The sequence below is a fragment of the Miscanthus floridulus genome, chromosome 13 (assembly GCF_019320115.1).
Source record: "Miscanthus floridulus cultivar M001 chromosome 13, ASM1932011v1, whole genome shotgun sequence".
Classification (NCBI taxonomy): Eukaryota; Viridiplantae; Streptophyta; class Magnoliopsida; order Poales; family Poaceae; genus Miscanthus; species Miscanthus floridulus.
Genome location: NC_089592.1, coordinates 16,072,883 through 16,094,500, shown reverse-complemented (window position 1 = coordinate 16,094,500; position 21,618 = coordinate 16,072,883). Strand labels below are relative to the sequence as shown.

At 46.8% G+C, this 21,618-nt stretch overlaps 3 protein-coding genes across 3 annotated transcripts; 1 reads left to right on the top strand and 2 right to left on the bottom strand.

Annotated features, from left to right (window-relative positions):
• Window positions 1–6,435: 6,435 nt before the first annotated feature.
• On the bottom strand, window positions 6,436–6,984 carry LOC136499515 (vegetative cell wall protein gp1-like). Its single transcript, XM_066495140.1, has one exon. The coding sequence runs from the start codon at window positions 6,982–6,984 to the stop codon at window positions 6,436–6,438; it is 549 nt and encodes a 182-aa protein (XP_066351237.1).
• A 1,740-nt stretch (window positions 6,985–8,724) lies between these two features.
• On the top strand, window positions 8,725–9,553 carry LOC136501795 (putative disease resistance protein At1g63350). Its single transcript, XM_066497327.1, has 2 exons — window positions 8,725–9,256; window positions 9,368–9,553. Exon 1 carries the CDS (start codon window positions 8,765–8,767, stop codon window positions 9,206–9,208), a length of 444 nt encoding a protein of 147 aa, XP_066353424.1. The 5' UTR covers window positions 8,725–8,764; the 3' UTR covers window positions 9,209–9,256; window positions 9,368–9,553.
• An 850-nt stretch (window positions 9,554–10,403) lies between these two features.
• On the bottom strand, window positions 10,404–14,450 carry LOC136500923 (uncharacterized). Its single transcript, XM_066496403.1, has 10 exons — window positions 14,220–14,450; window positions 13,704–13,782; window positions 13,488–13,582; window positions 12,595–12,699; window positions 12,413–12,492; window positions 12,126–12,216; window positions 11,945–12,052; window positions 11,425–11,511; window positions 11,046–11,114; window positions 10,404–10,933 (listed from the first exon to the last, which is right to left on the bottom strand). Exons 1-10 carry the CDS (start codon window positions 14,433–14,435, stop codon window positions 10,751–10,753), a joined length of 1,113 nt encoding a protein of 370 aa, XP_066352500.1. The 5' UTR covers window positions 14,436–14,450; the 3' UTR covers window positions 10,404–10,750.
• Between the last annotated feature and the right edge of the window lie 7,168 nt (window positions 14,451–21,618).

Genomic DNA, 21,618 nt, shown 5'->3' with positions numbered 1-21,618 from the left:
ACGGCAAAATTTTTTTTTTTGCGATCCATCATGACAAATACATTCATACAAACATATATCACATATATATCTCATCCATCACATATATATCTCATCCATCACATATATATCTCATCCATCGCATATATATCTCATCCATCACATATATATCTCATCCATCCACACATCCATCCGCCCATAACACATCCATCACAATATGTAATAATAAGTGCTCAAGTCCATCCAAATAAGTTTACAAGTCCATCAAAGTCCACAAGTGCATCACAAGTCCATCACCAAGTGAACAACAAATGTAAAAAATACAACATGCACTCATCTCGGCCACTGCGACTGTGGTGAAGGCCCAGGTGCATCATTCGTAGGTGCATGAGGTGGATTATTCGAACCACCGTCAGATGGAGACTGCACAAAGGAGAAAAGATTGCATGTGAGACAAAATTATTTTGATAGCTAATCTAGGACGATAGAGGCCATACAAGCAAAGCACAAGTGAAAGTAAAAAACTTTGATACTCACAGGAGTAGCTGCAGCTGCAGGACACGGAGGCGGAGGTGGAACCAACAGCCCAGGTGGCAGAGACAAGCCCATACGTTGCCCAAGCCCTTGTAGGAAATCCATAATGTCCATCAGCCTCTGCGCCTGGGCCTGCCGCTCGGCCCGCTCGGCCTCCAACTGGGCCCCTAGCTCCTAACGTTCCTTCATTTCTTGTTCCAGTCGGGCCTGCAATATTTCACTCCAATGTTTCAGTAATGCAAAGCTAATTAAGGTGTGTAAAGATCAATGTATGACGAGTAAAACAGGAATAACCTCGAGTGCGTCGACCCGGTGCTGTGCAGCGGTCGGCCGTGTGCGAATGGCCGGGCTCTCGCTCGTGCTCCGTGCTCGGATCTGGGAGAGAGGGAGTAGAGGCCGTGTCAATGACGCCGTCGCCAAGCCAGAACCGTCCATGCTTCTTGCCTTGCCCCGCCCTCATGACGGCCTCTCCATCGAAGTCCTGGGTGCTCGGATCGTGGTCTGCCCCATGGAGCGACCTCGCCACCTCAGTGTACTCACTGATGCGGGAGTGGACGCTCGGGTTCGTGTATGCCTCGGGCGGGTCCTCCAGGTTGAAGGAGACATCAGACATCGCCTTACCCTTGTGGGCCATACACCATGCCTGGAAGTCCGAGCAAGCCTGGCCACTATGTGACGCCGACTGCGAGAAAGACAGCACGATGATTAGAAATCAGACAGAACTGAGCGTGACAATAGATAAATCAATTCGCGTACCCATGCTTGTTTGTATCCGGCGAGGTTGCGGCTGCCTTGATGGTGTGCTGGACCTTGCATCAGTAAACGACGGTCCCGGGCATCCCTGTGCATCTTGAGGTACTCCTCCGTGAACCACCTGTCCACCATCATCGCCCAGCACTCGGGATACGCTTGGCACCACCAGGGAATCACCTACACGTCATCAAGTATTGGACATATAAGAAGATCAAATTAAACCAACTTAATCTCAAATCGAATCAATGTTGATGTTCTTCATTTACCTCAAGGTACTGCTCCCGGGTCAGCTGCATCTCTCTTGCGTCTTTCTTGGTTTTCCTCTCTCCAAGCTTCGACCCGTAGTAGGTTACGATGGCCTGGATGCGCGCCTTGTGATGCATGTCGGTGACGAGTTTTTTACAGGCTTTGGTAGTCGCCTGCTCTGCCCTGGCCTCAAATCCCTCCTCGCATCTGTAATAAGTCTGCATACAAAAGCGATGTATCGATTCATTATTTCAAGAAAAGTCTAATGAATGCGACGTATTGAGCAATGTTGTGCAAGGGAGACTTACCCAAAACTCTGCCTTCACCCGCGCCGCCTTGTTGGGGTACTCCGCATTGGAGGCGATGACGTAGTGGTCAAACGAGTAGGCCGGCTCCATCTTCGATGCGTACGTGACAATGCCGGGGAAGTGCTGCCTACACAGAAGACCCAGGATGCCGTTGACTAGCCGTGCGCTACCACCCGACACAACCACCCAGTTCCTGCACAAGTAATTAAGAAATATTATTAGTTTTTTTCATCATATCATATGAAGTAGTGCTGATAACATATACAGTTACTTACTTTTGTCCTTCGGGGCGAATCAGTGGGCATTGGTGACGAAGCGGAACCTGTGGGAGGCTCGCGGGACCTCGCAAGTAGACACTCGAAGAGGAGTTGGAGGAAGCGGAACCCGTGCCTGCCGCCTCCCCCCCCCCCCTCCTCCTCCTCCTCCTCCTCCTCCTCCTCCGTCTGCCGAACCAACTCCTCGTCTGACTCGTCCACGGGCGCCACCTCCTCCTGCGGCTGGCGGTCCTCCTCACGTGGCGTGGGAGGAGACGGCCTCCTCCTGCGGCTAGCGGTCCTCCTCCTCCTGTTCGATCCCTCTGCCGCCCCCTCCGCCCCCTCCTGCGACCGGCTTTGTCTTTGGTAAATCGAGTTCACAGACCTATGACGGTCGCCCGCCATCTTTGTTCAATCACCTGCAATAAAAAAGAAAAACAAGACGTAATTAGAAATAGGTGCAAAAATAAACAAAACATAATTACAAAAAATATAGTATTACATGTATTAGAAATATATGCAAAAATGAACAAAACATAATTACAAAAAACATAGTATTACATGTATTAGAAATAATCTTCATGATTGAAATTAGCTGGAGCATAGGTCTCGTCATCACTATCAACATTGTCCAACTCATCAACACTATCCGAAGGAGGAATGTTGTCTTCATTGTCATTGTCAAAATGTAATCGCTCAAGCATTTGTATGTCCTTCAGATTTCACACCTCGTCTCCAGCGTCCTCGTCATCATCCCTTTCATTATCTACTTCCATTCCTATCTCTTCGGTTAAGTCTATGTCAAACCTCCCTTGTAGCCCCTCTTCTTGATAGAACTCTCCATCATATGTGTTTGGGTTGAAGTTATAATCTTCATCGTTTGGGACAGGTAGTTTACCGTGTGGCGATACATTGTGCACAATAGACCAACCCTTAAGATGCTCGGCGTCTTTGCACACGTATGACGTATAATAAACCTGGACGGCCTGTTGAGCCACAATGTAGACATCTTTTCCTGGATAGACGGAATCCTGTCGAATCTCGACTAGCCCAAGCTTAGGGGTCCGTCTCGTTACACCAGGATGAAACCAGTGGCATTTGAATATGACAGGAGTAAGAGGTTTGGAACCATAAAATGATAGTTCGTAGATTTCTTCAATTCTTCCATAATAGTCGAGTCCATCAGTGCCGGGCGTAACAACTCCGTTGTTTGTGGTTTGTCGATTGGGCCGACTCTGCTCGTAGCTTGTTGTGTGAAAACGATATCCATTCACGTCATAACCGGTAAATGACTTGACCCTAACGGCACAGCCATTTGCAACCTGTCTTAACTCATCACTTATAGGCGCATCAGTTTGGGCTTTCTGTTTGAACCAACAAATGAAATCGGGGCTCCCTAGTCCCGCACCCCGTGAAAGAAGGGTATCATTTTCTTGCGGTGTAGGTTGCCTTGATCCATGCCAGGATTGACGAAGAAATTCCCTGTACCAACGAGAAACAAGGGGGTTGGACGACGAAACAAGGACATACGGCGAAATGAAACAAGTTCGTTTAGAACTTACCGAATGAACGGTTGCACCTCGACAAGGTTGGTCAACACATATAGCATGATACTGCGCCACTCTTCATTTTTCAATTGCTTAATGGTCGATGCACTTGCGCTTCCAAGTTGCCCTTGGAAAAGGCTGAGGTTCGATTCATTTTCGCCAGCATTGTAACGAGGGGGTGGATTATGAACGTTAGGAAGTTTCTCAGTGTAGTATTTCTCTATGAAGTTCGACACCTCCTCTAGAATGTATGCCTCTGCAATGGAAGCCTCAATTCTGGCTTTATTTCTACATTTTTTGCGAAGAGTCTTCAGACATCTCTCGATTGGATAGCACCAACGGTTCTGCACGGGCCCCCCCATCCGTGCCTCATACGGGAGGTGCACAATCAAATGCTGCATCGACAAGAAGCAGGCGGGTGGAAAGATCTTCTCTAACTTATAGAGCAACACGGGTGCCGCTTTTTCCAAGTCATCAATGACGGTCCGAGAGAGCTCCTTGGCACAAAGCTGGCGGAATAAGTAGCTCAACTCTGCCAGCACTTGCCAGACATGCTCCGGGACATAGCCTCGAACCATCGCCGGAAGAAGCCGCTCAATCCATATGTGGTAGTCATGACTCTTCATCCCGTTGACTCGCAGAGTGCCTAAGTTAACTCCCCTCTTTAGATTCGCTGCATACCCATCAGGGAACATTAGCTTCTTGATCCATTCAAGTACTTCCCTCCTTTGGTCCTTTTTCAAGACGAAATCAGCCTTAGGCCTTCTCCAGGTCTTGCCACGACTAGGAGGTTGCATCTCTTGATTTGGTCTATCGCACAACGTTGCCAGGTCTACTCTAGCCTTTGGGTTGTCCTTAGACTTTTCAGTGTCCATGAGTGTTGCCCAAAGTGCCTCGGCGACATTCTTTTCAGTGTGCATTACATCAATGTTATGTGGTAGAAGAAGGTCATCGAAATAGGGGAGCCTCGTCATGCCCGAGATATGAGTCCACATATGCTGCTCACCATATCCCACAAAACCACCTTCTTCATTGGGCACGAGAGCACCTATCTGAGCATGAACCTCGGCACCATTCATCATCCGCGGTGCAGGGTTTGTCACTTTGACGCCTTTTGTAAAGTTCTTGATATCTTGTCTGAATGGATGGTCAAGAGGTAGGAATTGATGATGTCTATCAAACGACGAATACTTGCCACCCTTCTGCAACCAAATAAACCTCACACCTTCCTTGCATATTGGGCATGGGAACTTCCCGTGAACACACCAGGCGCAGAATATCCCATACGCCAGGAAGTCATGCAGGGAGTAGTGGTACCAAACGTGCATTTTGAAGGTTGTCTTTGTAGCTCGATCGTATGTCCATACCCCTTCGTCCCAAGCATGGACCAATTCATCAAATACGGGCTCCATGAACACACCCATATTACTCCCTAGGTGTCCAGGAATTATCAACGACAAGAATACGTTATGTCGTTGAAAGGAGACACCGGGGGGGGGAGATTAAGGGGGATAACAAAGACGGGCCAACATGTGTATGGGGCAGCCATCATTCCATAAGGATTGAACCCATCTGTTGCCAACGCGACACGTACATTACGAGCCTCATCTGCTTTGTCACGATGTTTGTCATTAAAGCGGATCCAAGCTTCACCATCGGATGGATGTACCATCTTGTCAGGATTGTACCGTTTACCCTTCTCCTGTTTCCACATTTGCTGCAGGGACACAAAACTAGGCAATGTCCTTTAGCAGCGTTGCCAAATGCACTGTTCAAGAAAGCATCGGTCTTGTTCATCCATTCCGTGGTGTAATCACTCTGACTTCTCCAGCCCGTGTACATCCACTGACGGTCATCCATCCTCTAACATATGTATCGGCGAGTAATGTAACCATTAATTGCATGTACATGGTGTTCCTACTGTATAATAGGTGAGGATAGGTCCTAATCCCACCCGCAGATGTGTAGATGAGGTTAGTTTCCATGATCTACTCCTATCCGAGACAGAATTTCGGCAGCACCTCCCCGCTGTTCTCCAGATACACGTCCTGCCAAAGAAGAGTGTGTATCCGGAGAACAACAGGGAGGTGATGCCGAAACTCTGTCTCGGACTAGAGCAGAACATGGAAACTAACCCATCTACGCATCCGCGGGTTGTCCAAAAAGCGTGGACAATCCGAAATAGATACGGTCATAGATATGCAAAGATCTGCATACCTCCAACCGTATCTCTTTCGAACGGGAGACGCCTAACTGGGTTACGCGATCTACGACAATGATATGAAAAGAGGGGTTATACCTAGGGTGGCGACGGAGTCAGGCTAGCGGGGCCGTGGCGGGTCGGTGTAGTGGCGAGACGATGCGGTGCAGGCAGACCGACATGGTGGCGAGAACTCCGACTCAACTCTGACGGGCTCTTCTCTACAAAAATGGAACAAAATACTGTTATTTACAAAAAATTCGGCAGAACCTCCCCTGCACGGTGAGGTTTCCAAAACCTGCAAAAAACAACGGCACGATGGCCGACAAGCACATATGGCTCAACAGAAGCCATGTAGTTTGGATATCCATCCATGCAGAAGAATATATCCAAGTAGTACCACTACTTGTACTACTACTTTCACTATTGCTACTACTACTACCATTGGTTCTTCTACTACTACCACTATTGCTACAACTAATATCATTAGTTGTACTACTACTACTACCACTACTTCTACTACTACTACTACCACTAATTCTACTACTAATACTACCACTAGTTGTACTAATACTACCACTAGTACAACTAATAATACTACAACTACCACTACCTCAACAATAATAAGTGAGAAGGCATACTTGACGGGCGACGGGGTAGGGGCGGGCTGTGTCGGGATCGGCGGAGTCGGGGACGGGGTCGAGCACGGATGAGTGGGGGGTGGTCCACGGGCGCGCCGGGGGCAGGGCAAGGCCGGAAAAAAGGCGCGGCCGGGGCGCGAGGGCGGCCGGGGGTCGGGCGGAGGAGGCCGGGGGAAGGGGGGGCCGGGGGCAAGCGGGGGGGCGGGGCGAGCGGGGGGGCGGCGGCTGGGGGAAGGGCCGGAGGGGGGCATGCGCGGGGAGCGAAGGGCGCGAAGCCGCGGGCGGCGCTAGCCGGGGGAAGGGCGTCCGCAGGGGACAAGGGCCGTGCGGCGCGTAGGGAGAGCGCGCGGGGGAACGCGGCGCGCGGGCAGGCGAGCGGGCCGGGCGCAGGCGCGCGGTCGGCGCGGCGGCCGGGCGGGACGCGCGGGCGGCGCGGCGCGGGCGGCGCGGCGGCCGGGCGGCGCGCGGGGCGCAGGGCTGCGGACGGCGCGGGCGCAGGGAGATGTCCTGGTTTGTAAGCATCGTACGTGACAACGTGCACGAAATCTTCTGAAATTTTTATCATAGCCTCCACATGTGATATCACGACATCTCAACACGTTTCATGATTTTAGGACTTCGTTTGCTTTTTATAGAATTTATAAACACTTCACACGCAATTTCGCGGACATGTTTCGTGAACGAGATGTCCGAAATTTCGGGTCCGTTCCTGGATACGGCCTCTCATAACACTCACTAACATGACTATCAATTTTCGAATCATTAAACTCCATTATTCATACCACGTGCAGTTCAAATTTCTAATTTCCGGAAAAATTCAAGTAAACGAAATAAAGTAACTAAATATAACAAAAAGCCACAAAAAAATCCCCAAATTGTAACTAGGAGTTCCTGGTGCTTTAAAAAGGCTGCACAAAAAAATTGGAGGCCAAAAACAAAAAAAACAAAAAAACTTTGCCGAGTGCCGGGGCATGGCACTCGGCAAAGGTTGTCTTTGCCGAGTGCCAGCCATCAGGCACTCGGCAAAGAATGTTTTAATTTTTTTTTAAAATTTCCTCTTTGCCGAGTGCATACACAGGAGCACTCGGCAAAGAAATAATAAAAAAAAAATTAAATCTTTGCCGAGTGTCGTCCAGAGAGCACTCGGCAAAGTATTTTAAAAATAAAAAAAATTTCTTTGCCGAGCGCCAGATCTGAGACGCTCGGCAAAGAATTTAAAAAAAAATCTTTGCCGAGTGCCAGATCTGAGGCACTCGGCAAAGAATTTAAAAACAAAAAAAACAAATCTTTGCCGAGTGCCTAACCGCAGGCGCTCGGCAAAGAAGGCCGTGGCAGGGCGCCGTTTCATGGGCAGCCTATGCCGAGTGTAGAGATTTTGCCGAGAGTCTGGCACTCGGCAAAGAAGTCCTTTGCCGAGTGCCCGGCACTCGGCAAAGATTTCTTTGCCGAGTGCAATTCTTTGCCGAGTGCAGCACTCGGCAAAGAAGATCTTTGCCGAGTGTCCGATTTTTGACACTCGGCAAAGAAATTTACACTCGGCAAAGTCTCTGTTTCCAGTAGTGTATGCTTGTCTGTGATCCATGCAGCAGCATGCTAATGCTGCCAGCAAATTATTAAATGGCTTGGTTTGATCTACATGGAGTGTTAACTGATTATTTGTTTCCAGTATTCATGCATACTACATGTTTCGCTAGCTATAATAGCTAGTGTATGGGCGCATTCAGGCAAATGCAAGTTTGTTAGCTGCTTCATACCTGGTCTAGCTGGTACAGTGCTTCTTTCTTTTCTTTTTTTGTTTTGCAATTGCATAGCTTCAGAAGTTGATTTGGGACTTGGGAGCACAAGTTTTGGGGTAACGTGCATAGGTAGCTGTTCTTAATCTCTGCCACTAGACTTGCACATGGACATTGGCGAGGGAATTAGTGACGTCACCGACAAGTCCAGCACGCGGGCAAGGGATGCAATAAGTAGTGTGATGAATAGAGTCCAGTCCTTGCACGTGCACGACAGTTCTTCCATCACCAGTGTTGCCCCTGAACACACTTTTGGGGCATATATAATGAATGGGCTCAAGTGGTGCTGCGTGGAGAGATGCCCCAAGTTGGACGTTGTCTTCGCGACTAACTATTATTGGAGATGTTTCTCTCATATGGAAATCTTTTGGTCGGCTAATCTCTTGATGGCCCGTTCTATTTGGAGCAGACCAAGAAATCCAAGGTTGGTGGATCCATATGAATTATCGTTTACACAACTGCGGGCTATTCATCTGCACTTCTGCCCGAGGCTCAGATATGTCCTCCCGATGGCTTCGAACAATACCTTATCCAAGGTGCTGGAGACTCTCCACATACACTGCTGCGGTGATCTCAAGCAGGTCTTCCTCGTGGAGCAAGAGTTCCTAGAGGAAATAGCGGCCAGACATGAAAAAGGCATGCTGGGATTCCCAAACCTCAAGAGCCTATACCTGTATGATCTCATCAGTTTGCAACAGATCTGTGAGGCAAAGATGTTTGCTCCCAAGCTCGAGACCATCTATATCAGAGGCTGCTGGGGCCTGAGGCGTCTCCCGGCCACTGACAGTCGCCGCCGTGAAGATGGCCGCCCTGTGGCCGTGGACTGCGAGAAGGATTGGTGGGATAAGCTGGAGTGGGATGGGATGGAGTCTGGCCACCACCCCTCCCTCTTCCAGCCGAGCCATTCCAAGTACTACAAGAGGCGTCACCTGAGGAGCACGGTTCTCCGCTGAGCTAGCCGACGTGATCACCTACTTGCTGCTAGCTTCCTTCTTCTCCTGGTACGTCCACGCATGATCAAGCATCTTCCTCCCCTTAATTATTTGTAGTAATTTATTTCAAGTTAATTTCATTTCTTGTTCCGCGTACTGATGTTGGATCACTCTCTGTAGATTAATCTGGTGTTGGATCGACAGGGATGATGACAGACAGTGCTTTCTTCTGTCATTGGGTGCTTCTTCATATATAGCAGTACTGCTGCTGCTGCTGCTGCTGCTGTGGTCAACCATGTTGGTTTGTGTTGCTTGGCAAGTCTTCGGTGTGTTTTCTCAAGAATGAATAAATAACTTGGTTTCTGATGCTACCTGCCTACTTGCATCAACGAAGTTTGTTACATCGGTGTTGATGTGTGTGCTTGATACTACAGGAGGTGTGAATTTGTGTGTACATGTCTCTATTGAGTCTTGAGAGACTAACTGATTGATGTATCATTTTGCTTTGGTTTGGTTTGCCTGGTTATCTGTGTGCGTGTGAGCTTGAAAATTGAAATAAGAGGCTGGGTTTGATGCCTCCACAGAACCCGACCCCATGGTGTTCAAGTGTTGCTTTTCAGTTTCATTGAATGTATTGGACACAAAGTATGCTTGTCTGTGATCCATGCAGCAGCATGCTAATGCTGCCAGCAAATTATATATTGATGGCTTGGTTTGACAATCTACATGGAGTGTTACTTGATTACTTGCTTCCAGTATTCATGCGTAGTACATGTTTCGCTAGCTATAATAGCTAGTGTATGGGTGCATTCAGGGGAGATTAAGGCCCTCTTTGGCAGGGCTTCACCGGCTCCGGCTCCGGGAGGGGGGGTACTGTAGCACGGAGCCGGAGGAGCTCCAAATCGTGGCTTCACCGGCTCCAGCTCTCCCCAGTTCATTTTTGGCCTCGGTTGGTTTCCGAAACGGTTCCTGCTACATTGCAGCTACAGTACCACGAGACGAGGAGCCGGAGCCCCCGGGAGCTGCGCCAAAGAGGGCCTAAGCAATAGCACTGGCATAACTGATGCCACTCATGGGAAACTGAAGGCGTCAGGGCTGTTCATGCACTCTACATTTCATCATGTACTTCTTGTTCTGATAGACCACAAACGCGTGGAGTTTTTTCACACAACTGTCAAGAGTGCAATGGAAGCGCGCACCAACATACAAGTGGAGAATAAGCAATATAATGCCACAACTTGTATACAATTCACATGTTTCATTGTGACAAATGTCTGTCTCACAACTATACTGGGAAAATTTTACTAAGCCTTACAGTCCTAAGTTCATCTAACCCACTCCATGTTCAGGATAGAAGTATAAACAAACACCAGAAGTTTATTCTCGCTCACCTTCAGCCTAGGACCATCAGCAACCTAGTTGCCTACATGAGTATGAGCTTTGACAGAGACGCCCAGGATTAGGAGCTGATGGCCAAAAAAACACTAATGCTTTACAATGGTATGAACCCTGGTTAAACACGGGCAATGTTCATAGGATAAGCAACTTTTCCTCCTGAACTTTTCATGCTTTGGTTGTTGAATCTGCCGGCGATGAACCTGTTGGTGAGGGGCATGTATCGAGATCCCGTTTGCCCTTTGATTTCTTCATCTTCGCTTTGAACCGGGACTTAGCCATCAAGGTGTCTACTGTGTTTGCAAAGTTACCAATTGCCATTGCAATCAGCAGGATCCCGCAGACCACAACCTGTGACACAACACAAAGCTTATAACACGGATAAAATACTACAGAATCCTGGTTGCATTAACAACTAAAAATACAATGGGATCCTAGTTCATTAACAGCTAAAGTCTCTGACCTGCCACTCAGGGACGACGCCAGTATGAGCTGTGCGAAGAAGTAAAAACCCGACATAACCCTCAAATCCCTAAACAAAAAGGAAAAAGAACAATCAGATATTTCCTCCAGGGGGCATATGTTTATGAGAAGATTGTAACATCATGTTGCATGATGCAATCATGAACCAATCAATAGTAATGATATTCGATATAGAAGACTTGGCACTATCATCAAGAAATTCTCACAAAAGCATCGTTTATTTATTAAAGAATATGCAAAGATAACTTCATGACATTGAATAGGAAAACTAAGTTTGCAATGTATAACCCTAGATGAGGTTATGCAGTAACTGCAGGTTGTCATGTTCGGCAGCATGCAGCTATCAGAAGAAAGAATACCTGCAAGAGAAAAAGGAGAGGGCACAACAGCAACAATTGACCTTCAACGCCAGCAGTCTCTCCCCAAACAACATCCATTCTTTTAGCCTGATGGCAAAGCAAAATTCCAGTTACAAAATATTACTTTTACTGAAGTAACTGCACGACTAAATGCCCTGCAATGTATAGAAAGATGGGTAGGCCATGCCAATTGTGTGCTTCCTCCGATCACAAGTATAAGTCCATTTAGGTTTGTCCTAACTCCTAAGTCAAACTTCTTCAACTTTGACCATCAACATCTAAATTATATAAAGATTGGTAAAGCAAGATTGACATTGTTAGACTCGATATAAGAAATACTTTCATAAATTTTGAACCTTGTGTTTTAAATCTATATAAAAATTTAAGATAGTGATGATCAAAGCTAAACAAAATTTGAGTCCGGACAAACCTAGATGATTTTATATTTGTGATGGAATGAAGTAAATTCTCTCAAGACAAGGGTGAGATACTGAGATCCTCCATTTTGTCAGAATATTACCTTCCCCAAAGCAATCCTAGTATATAATCTTTGACGCTGATATCTATTCTGCAACATCATAACAAATCCTTGCATTATGGCCCAGCACAGAAAAAGTTCAACGCCTCTCTGTCAAAAGAAGAAACAGGTTAAGCACAGGCATTTGTATACATTGCATAATGGAAAGATCTAAAATGCATACCTGCTTGCGTGCACAATTAGGTTGCCCCTTTATCTCCCATGTGAGACTTATAAGAGACATCAGCATGGCACAGTAGTGATGAAGTATCCACCTTAAGGGAGAAAACAACAAGAAGAGACAGTCACAATATGGAACCGGAAAAAAAGAAGGCAAATGGAATAGTGGATAAATAGGTCTTGGAAAACAGAAGTTATCCCACATGCGTTAGTTTAAAAAAGCTTTTACAGGCCACAACACTCTTAGTTTCTGCAGATATGATTATATGCCAGAGCATCAGTGATCCTTACCAAGGACGAATATCACTTCCATTAACTCGCAGTATGTTCTCACGCAAAGCTAAACTAGTATACAGGAATAACAACCAAGCCTGTACAAGGCAAATTGAGATATCAGTGTCATTTGGCGTGGCATGAAACATAGGATTAATTCAACTATTACTGCATTGACACAAGCAAGCATTAGAGTGTACCTGGTATAGCTGAACTGGCAATGCTGGAAAGCATCCATTCCATAACCATTGTCGAAGAAACAACAGAATCACTGGAAAACCAAGAAACAGCAAGGCAGTTCTGTCCTGGAAACAGGGGGAAAAGGTGGATTATAAACAAAATAAACTTTCTAGCTAGTCTGGATCTATTATTCAAGGATCTAACATTGATAGCTAAACTAAGATTCCTTTTGCAAAAGCAGAGAGAAAGGATGCATCTAGTTTCTTGTTTGTATACTTAACGATGATCAAACATAACATAGAACGATCCAATTAATGTTGATGGGCTACTATAGAGGGGGTGGGGGCTGGGGTGTGTGTGGGGGGGGGGGGGGGGGGAGGGGGGAGGGGGGAGGGTTGTACTATATTTCAGTAGGAAAAAGTGAGGGAATCAAGAGGGATGTTGTGTTAGCTATTTCTGTAAACTTACATAACTCGAACCTACAAGGTTATAGTTTCAGAGGAAAATCAGAGTTACATTAATTTAAATTTATTTACTTAAAAATTTTATATGTGGATAAAAACTCCCACAAGTTAGACCACTATGTTCACTGAATAGCATTAGATACAAACAGAATTATTATAAACATTTGATCGGTTGAGCAGCACAGACCTGTAACCTGAAGTCTAACAACCTTTTGTGCTAAAGATAAATTACACATTGTGACAGTGCAAGTTTTCACTTAGTGGAAGCTTTGAGCGAACTTAAAATAACATTGTTCCCAAGATACTTGGATCAAAGAACAAGCCAAATTTCAAAACTCTAAATCAACTAGTGCCTCCAGCGCGATTATATGATTCACCCAAACTCCTCATTTGGAAAACACAACTTGACACCAAGAATACCATGAATAGTAGTACAGTTTGACACATACCCTGTAGCTATTGTACTCCTCCTTCACCTTGAGCTGCACCTCCTTCCTTGTTGCCCGCAGATTTACTGGTCCCAAGAACATCTTCAGAAAAGCGCCTGCAAACCCAACAGAAGTACAGGACATTATTACAAATAAAACACAGGCTTCACTCTCGGAAAAAGAAAGATGACAAAACCCAAGAACAAGATGAACGAAGCTTAAAACAACTCAAATAACCTTGCATCTTGCTCGGGAGCAGCGCCGCAACATCGCCATCAGCAATGAGGCACGTTGCTCGATCCAAGTCCTCCTCAACCTGGCCAAAACCACACCCACATCAACACGAGCAATCACGCACATTGTGAGGATCAATCACGGAAAATGGCGCAGCGATTCAGGAACTCAAGGAACACCAAGAGTTCCCCCTCAGACACCCAAACTACACAGCGCATTGACGCTACCAAAGCTAGCACTTTTTTACAGCAGGCCGAATCGCAGTTCCACAGAAGCAGATCTCCCCGGCGATCCCGGAGCCACCCACCGCCCAGCGACGCAGCATGCAGAGCCAAGCCAGTAGCGCGCGGAACCCTAGGCGCAGCCGGGGACCCGCGCGGTGAGCGATCTCCTCAAGCGTCTCCGCGCACCGACACGCATCCGCCGCCGGGCGCGCACTCACAAACACACAGGGGGTTCGGGAGGCACGCGCGCGCGCACAGACACACAGAGAGCGGGAGTGCGTCGGGAGGAGCGCACCTTGTCGCTGTCGGCGTGCGCCGCGGCGGCCTCGTGCAGCCGCCGGAGCTCCCCCTGGAGCGCGGCGGCGAGGCGGCGCAGCGCCTCCTCCGCCCGCGTCCGCGTCAGCAGCGCCGCCGCCGCGTCCTGCAGATCCCGCGCCTGCTCCGCCGCGCGCGCCGCCGCCGCCGCCGCGCCGTCCTCCCCTCCTCCCCCTCCCTTCCTCTCCTCCCCCATCTCTCTCCTCCTCTGCTCGCGTTGCCCCCCTCTGTAGAGCGAGCGGCTGCTCTGTCTATAGGGGCCGCGGGAGTGCGAGGCAGACGCATGCGGCTGGAGGCTGACGGCCGGGGCCCACGGCGAGGTGGGTTGGTGTCGTGGTGATTTGGTTTGTGCTGAGCTTTTAGTTTAATGGAGTGTGTGAATGCGATTAGATTTTTGGCAGCATTTAAATCAGGGGATGTAGATGTAGTAGATTTGGATGGGATTCGTGTGATTTTGGCTTCTTGCACTTACTTTTTTTTTGGGGGGTTTGTTTGGCTTTTAGGGCTTTTTTAGGCTTTGGTTTACTTGTGGGGAACGAGGAGAGTATGGCTCTATTCGGCTTATCCCATATTCGGTTTGTTCGGCTTTTTTTTCAGCTGGAACATTGTTTTTCTCTCACAACAATTCAGTCGGAATAATATTTTCAGTCAGTTTCAGCCAAGTTTCAGACCAGCGAACCAGGCCTATGTGTGGCCATTTTTTTTTGGTCCGTTTGTGGGATGTGTCGTCAATTCATCATGGTTTAACTTTTATAAGAAGATTGTCGTGTTTTGTGTACGGTATAGTGCACGCCATCATGTAAGTTTCAATACTTTGCGCTTTAGGATGACGTGTTATTTGTGTTTTTCTGATCACACGTGTATCAAATTAATATGAAATTAATTAACAAATCTTTAGGTGGTTTATTACACTTTTATACTGTCGTGGCATTTGTATTCTTCAACTATGGGTAGTAAATTATCATAGGAATTTAATAGAAAATAGTTTTCATTTTTCAACAAAAATCTCGCATTCCAAAATGGCCCTAAATATAGCTAGGGTCAAATGACATTCCACCGTGTCCATAATAGTTTGATACATCCTTTCATCTGATGCTAGTTGGGATTACTTTTGTTGGTGTGCTCTATTACGGTATTATGATCGCTAACCTGGGTCGTGACGGAACCAAGAGTCCCCTGTGGTGTGTGCTGCAGCCATGTGTGGTGCTACTAGGTGCGCACATGCATCGAGGAATATGTTGTCATGATCCATCATGGACCCAACGCTAGTGAGCTGTCCTAACTTGCATAGCTATTCCAAATTTCCTTGATGACCAACATACATCATTGTATGTCTTGGTTACATCCTTGCATTCTTTTTTAAGACTTGTTGCATTGCTCTTTTCAATAAGATGTTTTATAAATAGTGTGCCTTGCAATGGTACGAACATCTCTCCTTTGAGGATGCAAGGGAACTGAGGCTCCATGTGGATTGTAACCACATGAGTAGCTTATGGATGCCCCCAAGTATCAAAGAAATTGTCACTACCATTGTAACATCTCATCAATGGACATTCTTATTGAAAGTGATGCCCCTCCCAAATACTCTCCTTGCTGCGATAAGTGACTCCGACAAATCCTTCATTGATGTCTAAGGTCCATGCTATCCTTCTTTCATGGATGATACGAATTTGCTTGTCAATTCCCATACCAATCCGTGCTTAATGCACTCTCCTTTGAGAGACACCCTTGTCCAACTAAACTCTACTCTCTGAAAGGACCTAGGATGCCGCCTAGAGGGGGGTGAATAGGCGTTTATGAAAATTAACACCTTTAAAAGCGGAAACAATTAGAAAGGGGAGTTTCCAAAATGGAAACTCCAAATTAAGAGTACTACCACCCCTCACAAGTTAGCCACAAAGTAAATAAGGTATAAAGAATATATCTAGAAGCTACAACCCTGCAACACCAAGTTAGAACACAGAATAAATATTTTCAGTGCAGGCAGGAAATACCGGACGTGTCCGGTATACACGATTTCTGCAGATCGGCCCCGAACTTGCTCCTTTCGATTTCTATCTTCAAACCAAACTGCAGGCACCTAATGGAGATGACAAAATACACAGAGAACCTGCAGAATAGCTAGAGCAACACAAATATCAAATGAAATGCGAATTTAGACACGATATTTGTTTTACCAAAGTTCGGACTCGTTCGAGTCCTACTCTCCGTTGAGGGGGCTGCGGGCGACCCAGCGAAGGTCAGCCCTAGAGGGTACCACGAAGGTCACTCTAGCCGGAGTCTTTTCCAACTCCTTTTCCTCCTTCCACTAATTTGATTCCGAGGCAGGCGGAATCGACCGTTACAAACTTTCCGAAGCAACCACAATCTCTCGGTTGCTCTCTGGCGACGCCTAGCCGTCTAGGACCGAAGAGTCCAAGAGTAACAAATGCGAATCACGAGATTGACAATATGCACAAGTGCTCAAGAGGTGGCTTGCTCTCTTTTTCAAATTCTCTCTTAACCCACAAATTGATTTTGCAATTTGGATCACACACTCACTAAGAGAGGGTTTAGGAGAGTTGGCAAGGCTCAAAAACGTGTGTCTATCTCAGCAGAATCAGCAGCCTCCAAAGGTGGAGGCTTGGGGGTATTTATAGCCCCCTTGAAAAACTAGCCGTTTTATAGCCGTTGCAATACCGGACACGTCCGGTATGACTCACACTGCGCCAACGGTAACTAAGTTACAGTGAAGTTGTGAGGTTCGGAACTCCCGATGAATGCCAGGGACTCCCGACCGTCGGAACTCACGACTCACGTCGAAACTCCCGACCCTCAGCATATTTGAAAAACATGTAACTAAGTTAAGGTTAGTGAGAGTGTCGGAACTCCCGACGCATGTACGGAACTCCCGACCCTCACGACTTTTGAAAACTAGCCGTTGGCCTCTGGTCATCCATACCGGACACGTCCGTATGAATATCGACACGTCCGGTATGACCAGCACAGTGAAGCCCTCCAAGTTAGTTGAAGTGCGAGACGTCGAGAACTCCCGACCCATGCCGGGACTCCCGACCGTCGGAACTCCTGACCTCGTCGGAAACTCCCGACGAACCAACCCGAGAACAACAGTTTTACCAGCTGCTGGACAAATACCGGACACGTCCGGTATGAATACCGGACACGTCGGTATTACCAGACCAGCAAGAAATTAGTTAGCATCTTTTGTCGCTCAAATACTCAAAACTCACATGGGTGGCTTGAGCACTTATGAAAACATTATCTATCAACATGATGCATCCCTCTTAATAGTACGGCATACCTATTAAACTCAAGATAAACGGAAATATGAATTTGTACCACTTGAGTTGTTCTTTTTGAATTGATGCCGTCCCTTCCAATCTTCATCAAGTAAGGGTGCTAACATGTTGATGTTGATCTTTTCACTTGAGCATAGCCATCTTGAGCATGTGACTTGATTCCATTCATCAAGTTTGAATAATCCCAAATGTATCAAGTCACTTCCATCAAATACTTCATTATAGATTTGATCCTTCACATCAATATGACCATCTTAGCTTGATTAGTACCTCAACTAAATGCAAGTACTTTCTTCTTCACCCTAGCTAGGTTCTTCGGCCGCCAAGCCGTCGCTTGCCCTTCACCCTTGCTTAGTACCTCGAAGCCTTTCCTTGCTATCTTCACCATCTCAAGCCATCAAGTCACATCTTGTGTTGAATCATCCATTCATATGTATTGTTGTCTTTTTCATTTTAATTTAGCAAGCTTCAAATATGAGACCATTCCATATGCAATCCCTTATGTCTCATTAACTAATAATCATGAGCTTGCTTTCACATAGTACATGGAAATCCCACAAGAAATAAGCCTTCACATGAATTCCATTTGCATTGTTGTCTTGTGCTTGAACTAGATTGTTTATACAACAACACATCATTTTGGCTTTGATTAAGTGCCTGTGAGATAACCTATTACCTGTTCACACTTAGCAAACGGGTTAGTCCTTTAATCACGTTGTCATTCAATCATCCAAAACCCACTAAAGGGCTAGATGCACTTTCAATCTCCCCCTTTTTGGTGATTGATGACAACTTGATTAAAGCTTACAAAATGATATAAACATTTAAACTTTTGGGTTCAATGATTTATGAGAGGCTCCCCCTTAATATGTGCTTATGATTAGAATCCACAAAATGACCTCAAATGTCAATTGCACATACTAAAACAAATAGGAGACTCCCCCTAAATCATTGTATCCGTGGGGTGCATGTGTGTGTGACAAAGAGAAACTGTGATGCATATGACAAGATATATCATACAAGAATAAATATAAAGGCATCACATCAAATATTTTCATTCTAGCATGCATAGTCCTTATGAAAATAAATATGACACATGTAATTCACACATAGCACTCATTACAAATTTTCTCAAGTCCAGAAACCACTGATATATAGATAAAGATCATGTCTCAACAGATACATAGATAAAGCATAAGTAAGTCTCATCTCTCACATGATACAATCTATCTCAAATCCAAGATACATCAATGAAGCTCAAAAACAAAATACAGCCTGCAGTACATATCTTCAGGTACAAAGATAAGCAAATGAAACTATCCTGAAGCTTTAATCAGTCTCTCTCCCCCTTTGTCATCTATCACCACAAAGGTCCAACAATGACATACTAAGGACAAAGGGGCTACAAGCTGTCACTAATCTCTGGCATCACTCATCATCATCATCATCTCTCCCTACATCTTCGTCATCAGAGCGGGTAACACCAGCCGGACGAGAACCACCGGCACCAGATGGGTCATAGCCACCAGAGCCGTAGTAGCCGCCACCACCTGTCAAGTCACTCCACCAATCTGTAGCATAGTCGTCGGCAGTGCTGGGACGTGGCTGAGAGTGAGTAGGCACATGAGCCTGAAGTGGTAGAGTGTCAGGGTGCTCAGGTGCCTGCTGCCTGCTGCTGTCGCTGTATGAACTCAACATACTCTCTATCATATCTAGCCTGCTGCTTGCTCCTCAGTCTCAGGCTCACTAGCTACCTCATCTGATAGAGGAGACCTAGGAGGATCAAGCTCAAGATTAGAAGCAATTTGCTTCAAAGTCCGAGTGTCCTTCCTCCTAGCCTCCCTCTCCTTCTACTGCCTAGTCTGGATGTCACGGCACATCCCAAATATGGAGCTGAAAAGCCTGCGGATAGGCGAAGGAGGACTGCCACGGCGTGAAGTAGAATGTGAAGGAGCACGCTGGTGAAGGTGAAGCTCCTGCTGGTGCACCACTCCCAGGTGCATCTGCCTTTGGTGCTGCTGGCTGCTCCTCCTAGTCCTGCTAGAGGTAACCCTATCTCAGGCAGATCTGCAATAATCTTCAAGGCCTTGTGAATCTTATCATACTCGAATGTGTGCCCTGTCACCTGCTCAATCATATGCATGATATAAGGAGCAAAACCACAGCCCTTGAGGGGCCTCTCTCCAACACTCCTGATCTCGGACCAAATAAAATCAAACACGCTGAAGGGCCGAGCATCAGGTGCCATCCTGTGGAGTAGGTTCCTGGAGTAATCAGCAATGGTGCCCTTGTCTCCACCCTTGTAGTCAATAGTCTTCCTGAACATCCTGTCTAGGTACCTGTAGGTAGGGTGAAGACCTAGAACCTTCCCCACAGCTCCTCTCTCACCACTAGGAGGATACATATATGCGAGCTGCTCAGGGGGTAACACCTGCTCGGTGTGGATCCTGTCCCTCTGGAGATCATCCTCAGAGAAGCCAAGCTGGGCGGCAAATACATCATAGTCAACACTGTACCACTGGCCCTCAAGCATCCAGTGCATCCGCCTCTCATCCTCCTCAACGAACAGAGTAGCATAGAACTGAGCTACTACCTCTGTGTTCCAGTCATGCTGGAACTCCATGATCTCATAAACTCCTGTGCTCTGGCAGATGGCAATAGCATGATCAACTGAGGCCTTCTGCAACTCTCTAATATATTGTCAGTCAATCCACTGAGACCTGGCAATTACTGGGTTCCTGGTAAGAATCACACTGGAATAGAAGTCCAAGTGAAAGGCTGTCTAGAAGCGGTGATCGTACTGAACCTTAGGTAAGCTCCTCGGATCAACCCTTCGCTCATCTCTAGCCTTCCTGGTCATACCCTTTCCCCTGTAGTCAACTCTGGGAACATAGGAGGGCACATTGGGCAGACGTGTCTCAAGAAGACCATAATGCATCCCCTGACTAGGACTGGTGCTGAACTGGAGGAACTGACTCCTCCTCCTCAATCTCCTGCTCCTCATCTGAGCTGTCACCATCTGATCCTCTGTCAGTGCTCTTCCTCTTTCTTTCATCTCTAGACTCCACTCTGAACTCATCAGTGTCTGTGTCAGAAGAAGAGCTCCCGGACCCCTCTGCATACTGAGCTGCTGCACTAGAGGCAGCCCTGGTGGACCTCCTGCTGGTCGGCTGAAATCCAGGATGCATATCCTGTCTCGCCTTCTTGTACTTCTCAAGTGCTGGATCATGCCTGTGCTTGGACCTCGGCTCCTGTCGTCCACTCATGGCAGCTGTCCTGTATCCAAAGATTTCCAAAGAATTTTAGATACATGCCCATAGCTTATTCTCGAATTGTAATTAGACATAGATTCTTTTATCCAAGGTTTTACAATCACCTCGACACACCATTGTCACAAGGTTTGCAAAACATAGATACAGAAGAAACTGTGCCTAACTAAACAATTCTAGGATAGCATTGAATCAAAGGAAGCAGAGAGCCTGCTCTGCTGGGTCATACTGGACACGTCCGGTAGCATACCGGACACGTCCGGTATGGGCGACCAGCAACCCTAACCAGGGTTCCTTGATTCAAACCAACACGGATTAATACCAAACTTTGGGCATTGCTTCTCCATCACCAATGCAGCATAATCACCGAAGGAATTTTAAAATCATGCATTGACCATGTAGATCGGACGAGGTCCATGATTAGGGTACCTTGAGAGGAGAGAAGAGAGAGCGATGTGAAATCCAAATCCACGGGCCTTCAATCCTTGATCCAAGCCTTCTCCAATGCAATCTCCCTCTCTCTCTTTTCCTTGGTGAAACCCTTGGTCGCCCTAGGTGGGAAGAAGGGCGTCGGCTGGTAGGTTTGGAGGAGGCAAGTCTGTTTGGGCCGAAGGGGTACGCTCTGTTTTTATAGACCCGCTCATACCGGACACGTCCGGTATCATACCGGACACGTCCGGTATTCACGGGCTGGCCCAAATTATTCCAAAATGTGTTTTGTCTCTTCCAATCCCTTTCTCTGTTGTTGCTCAGTCCAAAAAGGTGTATGATCTTGATCCAAACCGAGTACTATCACTTTTCTTATCGAATG

What these genes read in the sequence shown, in the direction of transcription:
- LOC136499515 (XM_066495140.1), bottom strand. Translation starts at nt 6,984, where the DNA reads ATGCTTACAAACCAGGACATCTCCCTGCGCCCGCGCCGTCCGCAGCCC.
- LOC136501795 (XM_066497327.1), top strand. Translation starts at nt 8,765, where the DNA reads ATGGCTTCGAACAATACCTTATCCAAGGTGCTGGAGACTCTCCACATA.
- LOC136500923 (XM_066496403.1), bottom strand. Translation starts at nt 14,435, where the DNA reads ATGGGGGAGGAGAGGAAGGGAGGGGGAGGAGGGGAGGACGGCGCGGCG. An exon ending in GCTCCCGAGCAAGATGCAAG is followed by an intron (nt 13,583 to 13,703) that starts GTTATTTGAGTT and finishes TTGGGTTTGCAG; the next exon opens with GCGCTTTTCTGAAGATGTTC. An exon ending in CTAATTGTGCACGCAAGCAG is followed by an intron (nt 12,053 to 12,125) that starts GTATGCATTTTA and finishes TTCTTTTGACAG; the next exon opens with AGAGGCGTTGAACTTTTTCT.